This window comes from Strix aluco, chromosome 5 (genome assembly GCF_031877795.1).
Source record: "Strix aluco isolate bStrAlu1 chromosome 5, bStrAlu1.hap1, whole genome shotgun sequence".
Lineage (NCBI taxonomy): Eukaryota > Metazoa > Chordata > Aves > Strigiformes > Strigidae > Strix > Strix aluco.
The window spans coordinates 60852696-60875709 of NC_133935.1; the positions used below are offsets into that span (position 1 = coordinate 60852696).

Genomic DNA, 23014 nt, shown 5'->3' on the forward strand with positions numbered 1-23014 from the left:
TGATAGTAAGTAAAAAATACTATTTTCATTATAACTAGCTAAGGACCACCTTAGGAAATGTCAGTATGATTATTTTTTTTCTTTGGGTAAGCATCAGTTTCAGTGGAGAAAAAGTCTAAGACTTGGTGTAGAAGAAAAAGAGGCCTCTCACCCACCCTCTCCAGCATAATATTTATTCTGAAGATGGAAGACTCAAATTAAAGTCTTTTGAGGTACATCATTCAAACGAAAAATTTGAACATGAATGGCTCACAATCTGTAGCGAGTCTTCATACTAATAAGCAATAAGCAGTCAATCACATGCTCCCTGACCAATTGAATATTTACTTAATTAATACCAAACAGAATGGATCCAAGTAGATGGAAGATAGAGTGCAAAATGGGCTATTTTAGCCAGCAATTAAAAATTACTCACCTGGGGTGTGTCTTTGCCAGTCAAAATAGGACATTAAACTGGGTCTCCTGTATTTTTATTAACGTTTTCCCAGGTCTCAGTCTGATTCTGCAGCAGACCCAAAGCCTATACCGAAGTAAGATTTTTTTTTTCCCATCAGAACAGGATTCTTGTTTTCTTTCCAGTATACGAGACCTCATAGCAGTGTCAGCCATGCCACCTTCCTCCCTTCTTGTGAAAAACTCCCAGATCCAGCCCACATAAATTGCCTGTATTAGTGTTATTCCCCATCCTCCCCTTTCCCCTTTTACTCCTGCTTAGTATGGCTGTTCTTTCGTCTTAAGCTAGGCTGTACATGGAGTAGGGTGGCTTCTTAAATACTGATGCACTCTTGAGCACAAAAGATCCTAACTTGGCCTTTGGACACTACTATCACAATACCAGAAGGAATAATATTTCATCCAAGTCTGGGATGTGAAAGCAGGTTTTCTGAGTAGAGAGTGCATTTTTCATGCTGTCATCTTTACCATGGTTTGTTCCTTTTTGGTCTGTGGAATGTGATTTTAACAGATTTGTGCATTTTATGATTATAATTAATTAGTTCTTTTTGAAAGCTTCACTCCTGCTACCATAACCACTTGCAAAACAAAATGTTTGAGATGCCTTTAGTTTGTGGATAATATACTACCAGTTTTGTGTAAACAAGAGGGTCACATAATGCATCCTTTCTGGTGCAAATTATGCAAAAATCTAAACAGGACCAACAGGATTTATCACTCGGACGTTTACAGTTTTAGAAGTCTGTATGGGCTGTATGAGTGTTAGTGACAGCAGATTTTATTCACAAACTTTATCATCCCCCTCTGGCCTGTCTGTCAAACTCCCATCTATATGAAAAAACCTGATACATTCATATTGACAGGGCAATGTAAATTTGCATTAGTCTTTTCTTTCACAATTGTTTTCCCATTAAAAACATTTTCCAAGGTAATAAAAGGACTTCTCCTGAACTTTTATGAGATGGTTATGTAATATGAAATTGATTTCTTTTTTCCAAGGGAAATTATATTGATTCAGAAGCTGTTAAAGGAGAGGTGCTAAAAGTTGGAAATAAAAGCTGTGAAAACCTCCTCCTGCAGTCAGAGTCAATTCTGTGTACAGTTCCCAGCGATCTCCTGAAATCCAACAGCGAGCTAAATATAGAGGTGAGGCAGCTACACTACTCATGAGATATTAATGCGATTTTTATTATCATTCCCAATGTTACTACTGAACCTATAATCTTTAAATTTAAGCCTAAGCCTGTGTTTACAGAGATATCTCTATCCCTGTTTGTTTGGGATGGAAATTCAAATAATATAGACTATTTTAAAAGGAATGTTATCATCACTGTTGTTATTACCTGTTTGTTCAGAGACTTTCTGGAGCCTTAGGCACCAAGTAGGACCTAAACTAAGCACAGAAATAGAATTACAATTATTAATCCAAACACAAGAGGAAACATATGGGGAAGAATGGGAAGCTATAATGGAGTAGGTTTACTTTGGAGCTCACAAGCCCTTTTTTCAGCAAAAAATTTGTTGCAGTCAAGAGGATCAGATCCTTTCTGAATAATTTTTTCTCTGCTTTTTATAATTTCAGTTGAGTTCTTTTTGTAAGATGCAGACACTTAGGACAAATGTTTGAGTTCCACTATTGTTCTAAAGGTGGTCTCACTAGAGTCATTCAGACTGCTACTCCAAATTTAAATTGTAGAGAGTTTTGACCTACTGATTCATAGAGTAAGACATAAATCTTTCAGTATCTTTGTATGTTTTTTTAAATATAAAAAAAGGAAAATCACAGCGGAATGAGATTACCTTTAAACTATGAAATTTGCTGATCATGGACTCTGAATCACTGAAAACAGTGGAGACTTTGCCAGTCATGTAAGTGTGATTAGGATCAAAGTCTGTGTAAGCTTTTTGGAGCAGGGACCATCTATTTTTTCTGTGTCTTTATGGCATTCATCTCAGTAGGGTCCTGGGCCATGAATGATATTCCTATGTGCTACTGCAATCTAAGTAAATAGTAATAACTAAGTTGCTTTATTAATACAGTAAATATTAATTTATTTCAATGTTAATTTATTTTGAAAAGTACAAATTAAATGTCTTGGATGTATCAGGCAAACTATAAAATTATATGCAGGTCTCCTTTTGGTTTCCTGGGCCTGTAAATGCCTAGTTTAATATAATACTTGTGCACATGTTGCATTCTGTACCTGTTCGTCTTTTTACATATGCATCTGGGATTGGCACTACATTCAGTCAGTTCTACTATGTGATATTTCCTTAACCTCTAAGAAACAGATATACGTAACATGTATTTCATATGTAGAAAAGAACACAACATAAAGGGGTTAAATAAGGTTTCTACTTGTTTACTGGCAAGGAGCCTCAGAAATTGCAGTCTGCCCAGCGAAGAAGAAAATTTGCTCTTTTGACGGACAAATCCATCATTACAGTACCCAGAGGAATGAATTCCACAGGAGGAAGAGAAAAGATGGCCAAATGCATTCCTACTGACTGAGCTAGTGCTGTGTGACCTAAAACAGTTTTTCCCTGTTATCTGCTTCATGTTTGTTTGGTTGTTGATTTTTGGGATTGGTTTTTTTGTTTTGTTTTGTTTCTTTAAACTGTTGACAAGTTAGAAACTGGCAAGGGACAGACTCACGTGACCTTGGGAACTAAAATGCAGGCACATTGTCAACAGAGAGAGAGTTTGATGTTACAGCATATTTATGCCAGAAAGACACATATTAAAGACATTTGGGCTATTTTTTTTAACGTACATCTCAGCCCATATATCCATAGGCTTATACATTTCCATGCACCATTTGAGTAAAAGTATGAATTTAGCATTCTGAATTAACATCTGGTAGCAGTGGGACTCTGTTATCCAGAATGCCTGTGTGAGTGTATGTCATGTGTGTGGTGTAGCACATACATAATCGTGTCACTACCAGAGCTCTTGAAGGCATGTAATAAATCATAAAAATGTAGATCTGCTTTTGGCATACACCAATATAACAATTTCTCCACTCCCAGTGTTTTATCGCAGTACAGCATCACAAAATCAAAATTTAATACATATGGGACATATCAGTTCATACTTTAGTACTAATAATCTACTTCTTACTTGTCTTTTGAAATCATCACACTATTTTTTTCTTTGTTTTTTTCAGTGGAAGCAAGAAGTTTTGTCAACAGTTATTGGAAAAGTGCTGATCCGGCAAGATCAGAATTTCACAGGACTAATTGCTGGAGTTGTTTCAACATCAGTTTTAATTTTTATCTTTTTGATGTTTTTCCTCTGGAGAAGGAAGAAGAAACAAATTAAAGGTCCATCATAGTCAATCCATCAAGCAATCCCATTATTATATCTTGCATTTTAAAAACTGACACCAATTTATGCTTTGTTTAACTGCTGTGCAATGCCATGTTGTAACCTGTCAGCAGAGGTTTTGCAATCAAGTCCAATGTTTAGTTACATTTTGGCCCCTGGCACTTGCTGAGCTGGGTGAAGGGCCACACTATGCCAAAAGGAGAAGGGTTTCAGAGGAACTCTGAGCTATTGAGAAAACTTAGTAATTTCTCTTCACCAATCAGCATTGGAAGAGGGGACGGGTAAATGACATGCATGGAATCACAAGTACATCAGCTTCATCCAGTTGCCCTGTAGTTCTCCAGGCTATGCCTAAGTTGTGCAAGGCACAGAGCACTGCAGTGTCCTGCTCTCCTGGTCACCCAAATCAGGAACTTGGTCAGAGTGGTCTTTTGGCCCCCATGTCTGGGTTTCCTTCCAGTGGGAACGGCTGCACAACACAAGGCAGGAGGAGGGGAGCTAGTGTATAACCAGGTCTTGTTCTGACGCAGTATCACAGTCAGATCACGAAGCTGGTCCCAGAGGCTTCAAAGCTCTCTTGGATCTTCCAGTGTGGCCAAGAGTGGGGCTTTAACACAATTACAGCAAATCTTGTGCTGCACAAATAGCTCAAGTTCAGCTCCTGTGCATGTCTGCCTCAGCAACAACCCAACCCTCTTCCCAGCAGAGCAGAACATCTAAACTTAAATAAATACCTAAATGAATGTTGGCACACAGTGAGCATGAGGGTTTTCTAATATTTCTTCCTCCTCCCACTTCAGATCTGGGAACTGACCTAGTGCGTTATGATGGCAGAGTGCACACTCCTCACCTGGACAGGCTGGTAAGCGCAAGGAGTGTCAGTCCAACGACAGAAATGGTTTCAAGCGAATCCGTAGATTACAGATCAACTTTTCTAGAAGGTAGGCCTCTATTATGAATCTGTACAGATTATATTTTATACATCTTTTCACATGTCTTCAGATGATAGCTATTTTGATCAAAATCTTAATTTCAATTTCTCATCTGGTTTGTCTGTGTCTGCATTGTTTGGGACTTTCATGTGTTCACAGGCTTGCTATTTGAACTGAGCTCAGGTGCTTCCCAAGATTAAGGTGCAAAGGATTTTTACTTTTCCTCAGGTTGGAGGAATATATAGAATACTATTAGTAAAAACTCTGGAAGCATGCTCCACAGTTTATTAGGAGCTAGTGGATATAACGATTTTGTGTTATCATGAGGTCCATCACACCATGCGCAAAGCCACTTTGAAAAAAGTGATTTTAAAGATAGCATCAAGTGGCTATAGGTTTAATGTGTCACAGTGACTTCATACTGTCATTACAAAACAGTTCAGTCTGCCCAACATGGGACATGGAGTTTTGTAAACGGATATTCTTTTGTCTGTTCATGCCCCTCCTATAAAATGGCACATTGTATGACACAGAGATGTTGAGTTTAGAAATTAAGCTAAAAGAATGTAAAAGCGGTGACAAACTGAGTGCAGGTCCATGTGTGCTGAGATGCCAGTGTCAGAAAACATGCTGTTCATTTTCAGGCCTGTGGGCATGAGGGAAAAAAGACCCTATGCTGAATATTTTTTTGTGCCTTATAACACCATTTTAGAGTGTGTATTCTCCAGAAGAGCACTCAGCTGCGCTTGTCATAAGTTAGGCTGAACATGTCCTTTAAGACTTGTGGAGACCATGTTCTGTGATTACCATTAAAGAGTCTTTAACTATTAGGAGTACCATATTATGATATTTAAAATATCACAGATATTTGTTAGTCTTGCTATAAACATAGTCTTGTACTATTTCAGGTGCTGCTGTTTACAACTCAGTAGAAATCACTTCAAACCCTTATTCCACCTTTGTAATCCCAGTCGCAGAGCTGTTTGAGAGCCAGGCCCATTCCCAGCTTCCTTTATGATTCTTTAATTGCTGCCGCCAGCTCGCACAGGAAGTTTCTTGATTGAAAGATTCCCAAAGGAAAAAGAAAGGAAAGCCTGTGCCACTGGTTAGAAGGGAAAGTGGTACACGAGACAAAACTATGCAAAAATCCATGGTGGAAGGTAAATCTGCAGTGGTCCTGAGGCCACTGTGCACTAGCAAAGCAGACCCAAGAAGGGGGTGCGTTCACTTAATGTTCCTGTAGGAATGTTTATGTCAATTATTGTCAAAGAATAAAATGACAGGAACATTAGAAAACATGCACATTTACATGTAGCAGCTGTAAAAAATATTTTGCAGCCATGACTAGAGTATTTTACTGTGATTTTTAAATATATATTTGCCCTTGGTGACATAAACATGGTTTTGTAAATGTAAGGATTTGTATTTTTGCTTCTAGATAGAGCAGCACTGAGTTCTTCTCAGCACCTAGACTGATAACAGCACTATATGAAAATTTCCCAAGTTTTATACATACATATATAAAGCATGTCTGTACAACATCTTTTACTCTTTGTGATAAAATATCTGATAATTTCTGTTGTTAAATTTATTTCCTTTTTAAAGTTTTGACCCTGGGCTAAATTCTGCTCATTGACTCCACTAGAATCATTCCAGACTGAAATTGGTGTAAATTAAACTTAGTTCTTTGATTCTCTTACATAAAACACTAGAAAAAAATCTTTTAAACAAAATCAAATTAAAATACCTGAACAACATGCTGTTGACATGACATGAGACATTTATTTTCTCAAATAAATACTCCTTGATTGACTGAAGCATTTTAATTTCTTCTATTTTAAATCAGCTGGCTCATGTTATTTTCATGAGTAGCACCAACTGTATTATCTTCAGCAGTTACAGGATATGAATCACCTCTAGGCATTTCCCTGGTTGAATATTTACCATTGGATAAATATAGCTAGTCACCAGCAGTTTGGAAACCTTCATGAAATGTAAAGTTTTCTACCAAATTAGAACATGACAATAATAAAAGGTTTCATGTTTTTAATTGTTCACTACTTCATCCTGTCATATCACTGTCATTTTTCTATTTTACTCTTGTTACTCCCAATTACTAGAAATAATATAACCTATATTTGGCTAGAAGTTACAAGGCTTCATTCCATCCCCTCAGAAAAGTGGAAGTTTTGCCATTTACTTTCATAAAAGTAGAGATGAGACAAGCATAAATTTCTAGTGACACGGTTTTCCTGGATTTTGGCAGATTAGCAATGCATATTTTCATTTTGCCTTTGTGACCAAAACTTCTGCAAAGTCAAGCCACTTGCAAACTGATAAACTCAAACCTTGCTTACCAGTGCAATAAAACTCTTCATTTTTTGAAGGAGAAGTCTGAAAGGATTATAACAGTTTCTGTTCATCTTGCAGATCAGTTTCCAAGCATGTCTCAGAATGGATCGTGCAGACCTGCCCAGTATCCTCACTCTGACCTCTCCCCAATTCTGTCTAGCGGAGACTCAGATTTAGCCAGCCCACTTCTCCAGACTAATGTCCACATTGACATCAGTGCCTTAAATCCTGACCTGGTCAAAGAAGTGCAGCATGTGGTTATTGGTGCTGACAGCCTCATTGTGCACTTCAGTGAAGTAATAGGAAGAGGTGGGTACTGCGACTTTTACCTTGCAAACTGCTATTCGTTTTGCACACCCATTCATTATAAACCATTCTGAATAAGGTGTCTTCGCAGAGGTTTTTTAAGCTTTTTACCTCTTACAGCACTGCATCCCATGCACCAAATAAAGGGGGGAACCAAGGGGCTCATCTTTGAAGTCAGATGAAGGGTTGTGCATTTGATCAGTTGGACAAGATACCAGAGGGAGGAAAGAATCTTCCAATTAATGGGGCTCCTTTGAACTCAGATACTTGCTGGCTCCCCCTCAGCTGCCTCCCTCTCACCCTTTTACAGGCTACAGAAAAGCTCAGCCAGGGCTTCTGATCCATGAGGCTGCAGTGCAGGAGTGAGGCTGCCACAGAATATTGCACAAGCCTAAGGCACACACCGAAATGGCAGGGAATGCTGATGTGGGGGCACCAGCGACCTTAAACTTGGAGCTGGCATGAGAGCCGTGAGAGCTGGCAGGTTTGCTACATGATGCAGAAAACTCCTGCAGTCACTAGTGCATTCAGGAAAAGTCCCCATGGGCCAGGTGAAATGCACACACCCCTATTCCCTCCACAAGTTCCCCCCAGCTCTGAGGAATTCACTGGTTTTGTTTCCTCCGGCCAAAGGCTCGCCGTTCCCCCTCATTCCTCTCTCATCCCAGCTGCAGTAATGCGTAGCTCCTGATTCCCTTCACTTTATTTTTGAACCTGATATAGCAAGTCCCCTATTTTTCTGAATTTCTCCCATCACTCATTCCTTTACATCTCTGTAAGCAGGTTTCCTCCTTTCATAGCCCAAGCCAGCATTTCTGTTAGGGGCCTTTATGAAACTCTGTAGTACTGAGTTACCTATTAGTAACCCAAGTAGAAACTGGATTTTCAGTACTTCTACAGATCATGCATGAGAGGTCTCTTGTTGACTATCAGAATACTGATAAAAATGTGGCTATAAATTATATTCCTAATGCCTCTTCTGCAGGAAAATAGCCACAAATCAGTCAGTGTGTTTCCCTTCCATGTATTACACTTCATCATCCCCAAAGCAAGGGTGGGCCTTTTTCTTTTCTTCCTTGTTTCAGAAAAGTCCAAGTAATTTCCCATTTTTTAAATGTTGAAAAATAACTGTAATGTCACCAATATAATTAACCATTTTTAATTTTCTCCTCCATAACTAGAAATGGGCCAAACCCAAAAATATTTTAGACACACCCGATCCAAGCTTTAGGATTTGTGCCCAGGCTCCAAACAATCTGTGGTCTGATGGGATTCTAGTTGCTTTTATAAAACAAACTTTGTATTAATTTTACCCTGAGCCAAAAGCAAAGCCAGCTGGGCTCTGAACAGTGCTTATGACTGGAACCTAGTAGAATTATTCAGATAGTCTTGTTCTCTGCAGAACTCACACTTGATAAAAAACTACTTTGCTTCCTAACTGCAAATATTAATATTTTAGAAGTGTCCAGTAAATAGTACATCTGTGAAGGAAGGCCACCATTACATTGATTTGGATAAATTAATGCATGTGCCTGGAGCTCAAAGTTCTGTTTCCCAAACCAGTCAACCTGACTTCTCACAGTAGGTTTCACCACAGTAGGTTTCTGTAGAGTATCCTATTTGCTTTGCAGGAAAGCACAGGATCGGGAAGGGTTTCTGTGCCCCTCACAGTTTATTTCACTACTTAGACTGTGAGAAAGAAGGCAAATTTTGCTCATCATCTTCTAGTGACATTTCACCCATGGAACTAGGCCATAGCAGAGACCATAGACTGCCGCCTACTGGTGTGGTCCATCATCAGTAGAGTAACTCCCAAACTGTTCATGGCCAACACATGACTTTTAACACTCACCATTTTCCATGGAATAGCAAGACCTCAGAGACTGTAAGCCCACAGTGACCCTCCTTATGCAGCTTTCCACTGAAGATGCATCAAGGCTGTACAATCCAGTGGACCACTTAGCATGGGCTTGCAGACCACTGGGAACCACCAATCCAGTGGTCATGTCAGCTCCTAACTGCTGCCTCCTGCCTTCCATTGCCCTCCTTTGACATATATCTCACAGGAGAGTATGGTGGGAGTGGGCTGACATGGTTTTTGTGTGCATAGTCATTACAAGAACATGAAGCAGTTGTGGCACCAGCCTTCTCATTATTTATTCTCTCCATCTAGGTCAAGAAATATCAGTTATGCTGTAAATAGAGTTTTCATTTCATGTAATGATGGTTTTATGTAATAGGAGTTTTATGTGTTAGTTATGAAGTATACATTACAAATGTGGGGAATTGGACAGTAACAGAGTGTGATCACTTTCTTAAAGCATAATTGCTACCCAGTAGAAAATACCAGAAAGCTGATTTTCCATATTAAAGCTAATCTTACTCATTTTTTACACAGGACATTTTGGGTGTGTGTACCATGGGACATTGCTGGATAACGATGGCAGGAAAATTCATTGTGCTGTGAAGTCACTGAATAGTGAGTTACGTGTTTAATAGTGAGACATTACCATCATTCTAAAGATAACCAGGGTGAACTAATTACAGTGAAGTGTACTTTCACAAATAAAGATTCTTAGTTGCAGCTGGATCAGATTTATCTCTGGAGCAATTCCAATGACTTCAGATTACCATAAGGCATTGGTATATATTTGTACCCCAAATGAAATACCCATATATTTCCAAGAAAAGGATACAGGAAAATGAAGGAAAGGCAGTGTAATTTTTTTTCTACTGACTACTGAAGATTTGTGTTTGAAAGTTAAATTGCTAAAGAGCGGGCAAAGCTGCTGGAAAAACAGGAAGACACTATAACAACATTTATTAAAGGCTTTACTCAAATGTTGTTATTCAGTTCTAAATAATTCATAATAAGAAAAGGAGAAATGGAATTAAAATCACCAACAAAATGTATTTGGTCATTGTAAGAAAACCAATGCACGTAACCTAGTTGTAATGTGGGAGGTGGGGAGCATGTTTGTAGCTTCTTATTATCACTTTGTTGTGCAATGACATGCTGTACAGAAATTAACTGTAGTTTGTTAGGGTTTCTTTTAATTAACTCACTTTATTACTGGATTTCTCAGGGATTACAGACCTGGAAGAAGTAGCTCAGTTTCTGAAAGAAGGAATAATCATGAAGGATTTCAGTCATCCCAATGTTCTGTCACTCCTGGGTATCTGTTTGCCCAATGAAGGATCCCCCTTAGTCGTTCTTCCATACATGAAACATGGAGATCTTCGAAACTTCATTAGAAATGAGACTCATGTAAGTACCTGGTGAGGTCTACCAAACAGTAATGCAAGTCTAGCCACGCCCTGCTCCAGCACCACAGGTTATAAGCTCTGATAATTACATTACATCTATAAGTTGCTGCTGTTACTACACCTTAACCTTTAGCACTTGCTTAGGCTGGCACCAAGCCTGACCACAGCACTGCCACTCCTTCCCTTCCCCCTCAAATTCCGCTCTAGAATGTTTCCCAGAAATTACCAGCAATAAGTATTTCTCATTTCCCATTCATAAGCCTCTTTATAAACAAATGTGTTTATGAGGTCTAAGTCAAGGGGCCCAACCATCTGCTGGTTTAAACTGGCATATCTCTGTTGACTTCAGCACAGCTGTGCCAGTCATCACCATCTGCTCTTCCAACTCCTAGGTAGGGGATTTTCATGTCCAGCTAGTGTTACAGTCCCATTACTATCAATATTTTTTCTTCTTAAGAAAGAAAACCAGCAATTGTTATACAAACTATGAGTACTCTAGTATCAGAGATTTTCCCTGTTTCCATTGAAAGACTGTAGATTTCTCAAATGTGCCTCACTGCTTCCTCTCAAGTATGTCTTGCCTCGGGTAGTGTAAGCCCACTTAATACTGTAGTATTTCACTCATTTCACAGTGTGAGGACAATATAAAGCGACTTCTGACCCAGTAGGATTTTGACCCTGCCTTTATGGCAATCAACAATAGCCAGTACAATTCAAAAAAAAATGCATCTTGACAAATTGTTGGGGGAGTTAAGCTTTCTGTGGTAGAGACCTCTTCCCTTTTGAGTTTCTATCATTCTACAAGCACCAGGGCCCTTGTTTGTTAATAGTATCATGGTCCTTCCTGAAATAAATAGAATAATGACCACAGCTGAACAGCATTATTCCACAGAAGAAAATGATATGGAGCAATGTCAACAACACAAAAATGTGGGACCTTACTATTACATAACAAGTCATGCTGTTGGATAAAAGAATTACAGGTGTATGTTTATACTTATTTTGATATTTAACATTTTCAGTAAGGTCTCACCTTGTAGACCAGGAGAAAGAGTTATCCATTTTTGTGGAAAATATTCCTCTGGTAACTGCTAAGGTCTCTTTTGCCTTTTCCATGGCATCATAGTGATGATAGCTTGCATTTATTTTGCCCCAAATAGGACTCTCTTCTTTCTTGGTCATTTCCAGCTGATGAGCTCCATGTTCATAGTTAGCACCTTCTACTGAGTTACATGCTGTTACTCTGAGTTCACAAATGTGAATTTTGTGTGTCAGACCAGGTCATGCTGCTTATGCTGCAACTCCAAGAAGGCCAATGGTATCCTGGCTTGCATCAGAAATAGCAGGGACAGGGAAGTGATCTTACCCCTGTACTCGGCACTGGTGAGGCCGCACCTCGATTACTGTGTTCAGTTTTGGGCCCCTCACTACAAAAAGGACATTGAATTACTCGAGCGTGTCCAGAGAAGGGCAACAAAGCTGGTGAAGGGTCTGGAGCACATGTCGTACAAGGAGTGGCTGAGGGAACTGGGGTTGTTTAGTCTGGAGAAGAGGAGGCTGAGGGGAGACCTCATCGCCCTCTACAACTACCTGAAAGGAGGTTGCAGAGAGCTGGGGATGAGTCTCTTTAACCAATAAGCGATAGGACAAGAGGGAATGGGCTCAAGTTGCACCAGGGAAGGTTTAGACTGGATATTAGGAAGCATTTCTTTACAGAACGGGTTGTTAGGCGTTGGAATGGGCTGCCCAGGGAGGTGGTGGAGTCCCCGTCCCTGGAGGTGTTTAAGAGTCGGGTTGACATAGCGCTGAGGGATATGGTGTAGTTGGGAACTGTCAATGTTAGGTTGATGGTTGGGCTGGATGATCTTCAAGGTCTTTTCCAACCTAGACGATTCTGTGATTCTGTGATTTCACCCTTCTGGAGCCTGTCAGCTTTTCTGATTTCTTAAAGCATGTTTCCTCACTGGAGGTAAGAACTTAACCTAAACTTATGACAGTTTTACAAGCACCAACCTGTCTTGATCATTCTGGTGGCAAGATAGATGTATCAAAAACTGAGAGTCACAGCAAAAAACAGCCTGCTCCTTGGGCTTCTGCATTCACTGTATCACAAATGTTTGTATTTTACAGAACCCAACAGTAAAAGATTTAATTGGATTTGGCCTTCAGGTCGCAAAAGGGATGAAATACCTTGCAAGCAAAAAGTTTGTCCATAGAGACTTGGCAGCAAGAAACTGTATGTAAGTACAAACATCTAATCCAGCCATGTTATCACACTCTTCTGTGTAAAACAGTGAGATGAGATAAAGTTTCCAGGATTCTGCTTTTTTAGTCAGAATAGGGTGTTTTTTTCATTGTTCTGTAATTATACTGATGTTTGTCTTGCATACTGATGAGCTACGCAGCTTGCTAAGGGCTCACTTCTTACACATAAGCTTTTTTTGAGTGTGGGAAATAAGAAAAGCTGAGGTGAAAGTGTAGCCTCTCAAAATAATTGGTTAGAGAGCTTAAAAGGCATCTCCTAAGGGAAGTTAAACTGCTATTGTCTCAACTTGCTGTGCTTCCACCCAACCTCTTCAGAAGCAGCACATCTCTGCCGCCGCACCTAGCAGGAGGGAGAGAAACACAGGGCAACTTTGTGAGAAAAACAGGAACACAAAGAAACACCAGTGAGACCTCTTGACAGTAATCTTTTATTACATGAGTATGAGCTTACTTTGGCTCAACTGTGCACACAAATTAGCATTAAAAAATCAGAGCATGCAAATAATCTTACTGTTGTCTGGGTAGCCAGACAGTTCAGTTCACACAAAGACTGATACAGGAGTTGCTGATTCTATTATGCTGATTCATCACCTATGTTGTGAATTAATGAGGTACAGGATTAAACGTTAGAGTTTATTTTTAGGACATCATGATCTGGAACTCTGGGTGCAAAAAGGTTATTCACCTGTGACATCAGATTTCTTATTTTTTCAAAGGGTGCACACTTTTTCAGCTGAACAGCCTCTGAAAAAGAACATTTTCTTACAGCTGCTGTTTTTTAAGGGAGGAAAAAAGCCACAAGCAACATGATTTTCAGGTTTCCTAAGAAGAAAGGAATTGGGTTGCTGGATAAAAGTCCTGGTTCATCTAATCAAAATCCAAATAGTGGTAACAGGACATTCCCTCCAGCCTACTGTCTCTTCCTTGGGTGAGGAGGGAACAACTATCAGGATGTCTCATTTTGCCAATTGAATGGCTGCTTTTGTACTTCTATATGGCTCAGCACTTCAGAGCCTGGAGAGCCGCTGCCGCATGAGAGGAAGATGTAGGGTTGAAGACCCACGCTCCCCAGTGGCCACATGCAATCCAGCACTCAGAAGCACAGCCCCTGCCACAATGGCAGTGTCCATCAGAAAGGAAGCCAGGATGCAAATATGGTCCCCATGGACTCTTGACTCTATTCCACTATCCTGGAAGAGGTGCAGGAAGGTGCTATGTCATAAACTGTCCCCTGCTGACCCATAAAAGTTCCCTCCTACTTCCTTCATTGGTATTGGTTTAGTTATTAAATTAGTAAATACAGCAGATGGTTGTGTGCCATTCAGATGGACTTCAACAGACCAGAGAGTTGTCCAGACAGAAACCTCATAAATTCAAGATGGAAATGCCATGTGTAGAGGCTGAGAGAGATGGGATTGTTTAGCCTGGAGAAGGCTCAGGGGAATCTTACCCATGTGTATAAATACCTGATATGGTGGAGTAAAGAAAATGAAGCCAGATTCTTCTTAGTGGTGCCCAGGGACAGGCCAAGAGGCAGCGGGCACAAACTGAAATAGAGAAAATTACATTTAAACACAGGAAGAAATGCTTTTATTGTAAGGATGACTGAACAATGGCACAGGTTGACCAGAGAGGTTGTGGAGTCTCCATCCTTGCAGATATTCAAAACCCAACTGGTCACAGTCCTGGGCAACTTGCAGTAGCTGACCCTGCTTTGAGCTGGGGAGGTGGTGGTAAACTAGATGATCATCAGAGGTCCCTGCCAATCTCACCCATTCTGATTGTGTCATTCTGTAAGGAAGCCCAAAACCTGGTGTTTGCTGTGGCTAGGTCTGCACAGGCTTAAGCATGCCAACACCCATGCTCTATCTGTTTTCTGACACTGATACCACCTATCAGGACAAACACCAAGCTTAGGAGGAGTAAAGCTAGGAAGATCTGGTATGTCTGAGCTGTAACCCCAGCAGAACTTTCCTTATGCCACCATTCTTTCCCAGTACAGACACCAAACATATCCTTAGTTACAGGACTACATTATTATATACAGGCAGTCACTGAGATAATGATGGGTCCTTCCTTATCAAAATTGAGAGTGAGTAGGAAAGGTGATGCCTTGACTTGGAAATAAAAATGAGAGGTTTCTAAGAATACAGAAGAAGAAATAGCTGTGGAAGGAGTGATGCAGCACTCAATCAGAATGTATAGGCTATTAGCAAAAATCTTTTTTATACAATTGTTTTAAAAGAACTGTAATTCCAATTATATTATCAAACCAATATCAGTAATTTCCTGAGTTCATTCACTGTGTTAAATGGGTGTCAAATATACTTTGCTGCACTTTTTGTTTCACTGTTACATTAGTTAACAGATCCAAGATAAAGTACTGCCTTCCAAAGTCACGGTCTCAAAAATGCAAGTCACTCATTATAATGCACCATCACTGTAAATCTTGTGTGCTCAGTTGCAGATAATACTTTTTGTCATTTCTCTAGGTTGGATGAAAAATTCACTGTCAAGGTTGCTGATTTTGGTCTTGCTAGAGATGTCTATGATAAAGAATACTACAGTGTGCACAATAAAACAGGAGCTAAACTCCCAGTGAAATGGATGGCTTTAGAAAGTTTACAAACCCAGAAGTTCACAACAAAGTCAGATGTGGTAATGTACAAACATATTTGTAGCACCTATTAATTTCTCTTATATTACCTGAGACATCTCTCTAGTATTTAATGAATGCACTAACTCCAAACCAAAACTTACATTTGAATCTAACTTTAGTTCACGTAAGAATAGGAGACTGTTTCTACATCCAGAAAGGGTATTTGTCCCAATCACAAAGCAACAATTTGTTGACCTAGTTATCTGTTACTGATCAGGAAAGAATTAGGAGTTTAATCCCACTCCAGGGGAATTTAAGGACATTCCAAGAAGCCAGGTTGGAGCTGAACCCTGCTATAGAAGGGGCTCTGGAAAGCTTGACAAAACAGGTTAACTTTGAGACTTGTAAAATGTAATGGTTCTCAAAAAGACTTCATTTGCTTTATAAATACTTACTGACTGCCTACAGCAATCTCAAGTATTACCTGGCCGTTTATGAAGAAAAAATTATAAGATGAAGTCATTAGTTGGCTGGATCAGTTTGTATTTTAGCTCTCCTTTCAATCCAGATTCAAATTAGCCTGTGATGCATAGAATTTTCACCACGTATATTCTCTTCAGTATGTATTTACACAGGGTTAGTCAGATCATCAGCTCATGTAAATTGGCAGAGCTCCATTAACCTCAAAATAGGTCTGCCAATTTATACGAGCTAAGTAGCAGGCCTATAGGCTTTTATTTTCTTTCATTTACTTAGCTGAGTTTCGCTGGCTCCAATTTAAGTGGCTCCTCAAGTCCCTACAGCATTTATTAGCCCACTTAAAAGAAAGATGAATGCAGTAAAATAACTTTTCAAAGGGAAAATCCATGCATTTGAATGATTAAATCTGTCAAACCATCTTCTAAAACTGGAATGTAAAGCCCTCCAACCTTATAACTTATTATTTATTTCTTTGTTTTCTTAGTGGTCCTTTGGTGTGTTGTTATGGGAACTTATGACAAGAGGGGCACCACCTTATCCTGACGTAAATTCTTTTGATATAACTGTTTACTTGTTACAAGGAAGAAGGCTGCTACAACCTGAATACTGCCCTGACCCACTGTAAGTAAATAGTTTGCAAAGCCTTTTGCAAATGCTGCTGATTCTGATATTATAGTAAGTGTGACTGTGGGAGGAAAGAGGGGTTTTTTTCCTTTTTACATGATTTCATAATTGAACACTTCTTTTACTTGAATGACAGGTATGAAGTCATGCTGAAGTGCTGGCATCCAAAACCTGAGATGCGTCCAGCATTTTCTGAACTTGTTTCAAAAATATCAACAATCTTCTCCACTTTTATTGGGGAACACTATGTTCATGTCAATGCTACTTATGTCAACGTGAAGTGCATTGCTCCCTATCCTTCTCTTCTATCATCACAAGACAACACAGACATGGATGTTGACACATGACGGGTATGTCTGAGATAGAGGAAAATCCATTCTTAGTTGTACGAACAAAAAACAAAACATTTTGTCCACTAGTTTTTACTGCCCGGTCTTTGTGAGAACACTGTTGCACATGTTTATGTTGTTGCCCAAGTTGCACTAGTACAAGGACATGATATCATACTGTTTAAGTCTATGGGATTCTATAAACCATCACAGTAATTTTCAAGTATTTGGACAACTGCATCAATTTACCAAATGGAAAAGTTGTGTGCTACCATCCAGAGCTAGTTCCCACTAGGTCTCATTAATGTGTGCTCAGACCCAAGAACAAAGATTCATCATTAATGCCATGAAGAAGAAAGTAGAATACCAATCAGCATGGCTGTAAGGACTATTACTGTTGCATGTACCTTAGGATAATGATCAGTACAGAAATGGTTTTCACACAAAAGGCTAAGACAATGAGAGTTACAAGAGTTTAAAATGTATTTTCCTCCCACACAGTCCAAACTTTGGATTTTTGCACTACATCAACAAGCTTTCTTAGAACATAGGCAGCCAAGAGAGCCAGCCTCATGGTAAATGTCTTAACAGAAATCAACATCAAAAAACGGTGTGCAGTAAAATAAGTATGTCAGCCTTGCCAGTCCTCTGGTGTAGTCAGACGGTACATAAAACGAAGGGAAAATCATTTAGTTTAAAGCATTCCTAGTGTCAACTTTACTCCAACATTCAACCACTTCTTTGAGTCAAACAGACTATATCAGCAGATCTCTCGCTGAAAAGTGCAAAGCCTCCATTCTTTCAATAAAGAATTAACCACTCTCTGAGAATAAAAAGTTGAAGGCATTCATATTCAATGCCAGGCTAATCTCTGGGATGTAGTAATATGGGCAGCATTATTCTAGAGAGGAAGAGGAGACAGGCAGGCTGGCAACCTTATGGAGCCGCTGCCTGGTGAGTCACACACAGCAAGTAGCTGAAGCTCTGCCACCTACCCTTGGGTGGAGCTGCTGCCAAAGGTGAGTAAAGAGCAGAGGCGTTGCAGCCAGCCCCAACCTAAAAAGGCACTGTCATAGCAGGAATGTTGGTAACTTCTTCATGTCAGCCCTGAAGAGCTGAGAAGACCGATCAAAAGAAGACACAGCTTTAGGTCCCCCCAGCCTCTTCTTGGATCACACAACCCAGTGAATTATAATACCTACTTTTATTTCTAAATTATGACCAGAGAAACAATTTTGAAAAGAGATAGAAGATAAAACTCATTCATTAGGGAAGAGTACTATAGCTTTAGGGCAAACATCACATGTAATTTCTGTTCCTGTGGAATTCTGTGCATACTACTGTATAGCTTGTTTAGTATAGGATAGAACTGGGTTTGTTGGTGTAAACACATAAAGTATTCTATTTTTATATTTAAAAAAAAGTTTATTTTTAATGACATTTACAAAGTTTGGTTAGGCCACAAAATAACTGCACTGTGAACATTTCAGAAGATGTATGTCAGCGTACATGATTCATAAATTGTAGCAACCTTAAAAAAATGCTGTGTAAATATTAAAAAGGAAGAGAACTGACTGTAAACACACTCCACCCTAAGTATAATATCTCTGTTGCTGCAAGCCAACCATTTTAAGATCTTCAACAAGGTAGTACAGATAAAGAACTGATATAAGGGAGATATATTGTTCTTGGAAGACAGTGTTATAACTGAAAGATTTATAATGAGGGCAGAGTGTGTAGGCAAACCATGAGAAGATAATATTGCATTGTGTTTCATCACCACTTTCATTTCAGAAACAAACTTTCATGTCTGTTGAGAGCAATACTAATTGTAGATTGCTCAAGGACAAAAGGCTTTGCTGCAGGCAAAAAAAAAAATCATCTCTATGGTTATTAAAACAGCTAAGGAAGTTTATGACACATAGATTTGGAGAAGATACTTCAAACTTGTACATACATGCTTGAGGAACGCTGCAATGTGAAACAGAGGACATTTTTACTATTTATGAACTTTTGCTTAATAAAGTTAATGTTGTGTCTGGGACACCTGTAAGAATACGTGATTCTGGTAAAGATTTGGTGTTAGTAAGTTCATATATCTGCAAAGAGCTGAATGGTACTTATGTTTATAGTTGTTGTTATGACCTAATAAACATGTTATTAAAATTATTGTAATACTTTACACTCCAAGTGCTGTAACTTCTGCTAACATTTAACTGTTAAACTGGTAAAAGTCTGTGCTTTTTCTGACTAACATGGGAAGAGCAACCTGTGGAACTGTGTGAGAGAGAGGAAACAACTCAGAAATGTAAAAATATGGAGAGTGTACCAATAAATCAAACACACAGTTCATCAGCCTCCTACCCATTAACAGATCAGAGAAAGTTGCAGAATATTTGTTGTGAACAAGTACGGCATAGTCTGTTTGAATAGGAAGTCTCTTCCCATGGGCTGAACCCATGCAAGGCCTTAAAACTCTTCATGCATTTAGAGCTGGGGGTGACATGTGAAGCTCAGAGTTGAGGCATCATTGTAAAGAGTACCTGCTTGGCCCAACAAGGGTGCCAGCACTTGTGTTTAGCATCCAAGCTCCCTCATCAGTTGTGATCCACAAGAAACTTCAAGCAGCTGAACCTATGTCCCTCATAGTCATCCATCACACATCTCATCTCTGCAAGGTGCTTTATGGTTGGACTGGAGATGATCTTCAAGGTCTTTTCCAACCTAGATGATTCTGTGATTCTGTATCTGTGTCACATGAAGAAAGAAGGTATTGCAGTCCCCAGGGGTCTTTGTTCTTCTGGGGAAACAGGAAGCAGCCTTACTCTTCTCCCACACATTTCCTCCCAGTTACATTTCATGCCTCCCACTGAATTCACAAGTTCACTTCTGTGGTACCCCACGAACACTGCAACATCCACTGTCCTGTGCCACTCAAGCCAGGTGACACTGCAAGCTCGTTTCTCCAGCAGCTTACCTCAGGGGGACATCTTATACTTCACTCACTCAGAAACGTTTTAAGGCACAAAGTCTCAGCTCACTAGAACCAGCATTTATATGTTCTTGTAATTTCAAAATATCAAGCAAGCCAACATCAAAACACATTTTCTCCAGACACATTTACTTCTTAACAAAACATATGCTCAGTTTCAACTCAAAGTGTATTTTGGGGAAAAAAGGCATTGAAAATAGCAGCTAAGGATGAAAACATTCTTCTGTTGTGTCATAAGCTCAATCCCGCTATAAGGACCGACTTTTTTTATTCTAATTATTTACATCTAACTTATTTTCCAATACATTTTCCGATTTTCCTGAAGAGTCAGTAAAAAGTCTCCAAGGTTTTACCACAGTCCCCTATTAATACCAGGGTCTTCAATCTAAACCAGCATAACACATAGCCAAATGATGATTTGAATTTAAATACCAGATTTGTAACACATTCCTCTGATTACTTCTCATGATTTCTAAGGGATGCTATATATTGCATCTTTGAAAGGGTCAACAGAATCACAAGCTTCCCATGCTCAGTTTTATCTTAGTAACTTTTTTATACCAGGTACTGCAGCCGATCTTCAGCTGACTTAACTGGCAGCCTTCCCCCTGCATGAATATTAACAGCAGACATGGCCCATGGTCAAAACATTGCCTAACAGATACACAAACACTACACAAAAGCCAAGATATTAAAAAAATAGGGAGGGATATCCTCATCCCACTGAAGTTTTCCTATTGATTTCACACAAACTTTTTTTTAATGCACTATTAATAATTTTAAATAACTTACCTATATTAAGGAAGATTTTTAACACATCCAACAATATTAAAGATTTCTAAAATCCAGGAAAATGATACACTGTACCATTGGGTTGCTAAGGCTTTGCATATTGCTAATTTTCAATCATAAATAATGGACCTACAAGCCTTATGCAAATAAATGAAGAGGAGTTTTTGTTACAGTAGCAGAAGCAGTACAGGTGAGCAACCACAAAAGGGCATCAAAATAATTTTAAAGCTAAGCATGAAACTCCCCATTCAGAAATTTCATTTCTAGAATTCAACCATAACACTATATCACAGGAAAACATCATAGCACATAAAGAAAATACAAATCCTAACAGGTTTTTTTACTCACTAAACCAAACAGCTATTCCTGAGAAATTCTGATTTCCATTATTTTTAACAAATAGGTCATGAACTGAGTATTCCGAGCATTGAAGAAAGACACAGGAAATCTGAGGATTTTGCCAGACCGATTAGTAAAAACATTTACAAGAAATTGTGATCTCACACACAGCAGGGAGAATTCAGAGCAACTTGCTGACACCAACCCAGAGGAGATCAATCTCTCACCCTGGAACTGTGTGCTCTGATATTAAACCTGAGCTTGCCTTTTGAAATCCCCATCCACCTGCTAACACTCAAGGTGTAATCACTTCCAGTGAGGATACTGTCAGACTCTTCTGATTAAGGTCAAGCACTTGTAGCTGCTCCATGACCTCCTGGAGGACAGAGAGAAAAGGTTTTTGCTTTGTAAGGAACACTGCTTCCCTAGCTGGTGTTACTATTAACTTTGGTGCTTTCCTTTCCAGAGCCAGCAGGCTCCTCAGGACACACCACACCTAGGGAGAGACCCTCAGCCGATGGTAAATCCCTGCCGGGGTCAGCCCAGGGAGACCCTCCTGGTTGAAGTGCATTCAGGTGCAGTCCAGCCAAATCAGGCTTAAACGGGAGGGTCTGAATGTAGACCATGCTGGGCTTTTAGTTTTTCAGTTGTTAGCTGATTTGGAGTTAGAGGGAGGAGGAGAGGTACACTGAGATTTCTTTTTCCCCTGCTGTCACCTCATCCCTTCCTTCTCGAGTCTGGAGTTAGCACAGAAAGCCTCAGGGCAGCAGACTGACCTGGGTCTGCAGCCTTACAAGGCTCTCAACTTCAACAAAGGAGCACGGTTGTAGTTAGAGATTTAAGTGAATATAGCCAGAAATTGTAGGTTGAGCTTGATAGGATTTTGTTTGCACAATCCAAGGTAGAACACCAAAGAAGGGGGATTCATTTAATCTGGTTCCCATGCACTTATCTCTTTCAGTAGTCAGTACTTTGCCACAGACTAGTGCCGTTAGGAGGTTCATTAGTATCTGCCAAAAATCTCACGTTCGTTACAACAATTTAACAGGGAAGTCATCCTTGTTTGGGCCTCTGAGGCCCTGTGCAGTTCTACAAATGCTATGTATTAATACTTGCCAGAGTTCTAATTACCAAGTGCACATTGAGCCCTCTGGTACAAATGACAGCTGAATATCCTCCTTTAGGATGTGAAAAGTATTCTTACCAAAAACTTTAGGGTGCATGACCAAACATGGACACCTCTGCTGCCATGAGGTTGCAGCTCACTGGGGCCACTGGCATGCTTTGCAAGTGCGACAAAACTGAACACAAATGCTAAAAATACAGTTTGAGCTTTAATTAGGAAGGAAAAAAGGCCTTCAGACAACAGCAGTATATCCTCCATCTTTTATGCAGCTCAGAAAAAAATAAAGGCAATTTAAGAAAGACAGCGGAGCTGCAACCTGTTGGAGCTCATGGTGCAGAATTCATGGCAAACACGTGCGATGATGTGACAACACATACACCCTAGTCAGCAAGTGGGACATAACAAGGAGTGAGTCACATCCAATTCCAATTGTATGCTAATGGTTTTCTTAAGAAAAGCCCTTCCTTAGAGGAGGTTACTGCTACAGGAAAGACAACCATCTGCAGAAGTCAAAAACACTCTCACCATGTAAATTTTTCATTTTGTAGAGAAATGCAATTACCTGAATAGTTTCTTCATTTGTTTTCAGTTACTGGAAATGTGTCTACTGAAATTTGTTTGTAGATTAAATTGGTTGCCATGCCTATGTAATACACCTGCCACCTGGCCACAAGAGCCATAACAGCATTCAAAGTTTTTCCTTCAAAGGTCAACAGTTCAATAATTGTAAAAAAGCTCCAGCATTGCTTGTGTCTCCATACACCTCTGAGCACCAAATTGTTACAGCTATGGCAGAACTTTTGAACAGCAGCTCTGAATCAGATGGGAAG

General features: G+C 39.6%; 1 protein-coding gene across 1 annotated transcript in view; it reads left to right on the top strand.

The window, feature by feature from the left end:
• MET (MET proto-oncogene, receptor tyrosine kinase) overlaps window positions 1–19117 on the top strand; it is a 72581-nt gene extending 53464 nt beyond the window's left edge. The window contains exons 11-20 of the mRNA XM_074827546.1: window positions 1453–1599; window positions 3621–3777; window positions 4582–4722; window positions 7144–7374; window positions 9770–9850; window positions 10458–10639; window positions 12769–12878; window positions 15396–15561; window positions 16467–16603; window positions 16743–19117. Of these exons, the coding sequence (XP_074683647.1) occupies window positions 1453–1599; window positions 3621–3777; window positions 4582–4722; window positions 7144–7374; window positions 9770–9850; window positions 10458–10639; window positions 12769–12878; window positions 15396–15561; window positions 16467–16603; window positions 16743–16953 (1563 nt within the window). The 3' untranslated portion in view covers window positions 16954–19117. The remainder of the gene's footprint in view (window positions 1–1452; window positions 1600–3620; window positions 3778–4581; window positions 4723–7143; window positions 7375–9769; window positions 9851–10457; window positions 10640–12768; window positions 12879–15395; window positions 15562–16466; window positions 16604–16742) is intronic.
• The last annotated feature ends 3897 nt before the right edge of the window (window positions 19118–23014 follow it).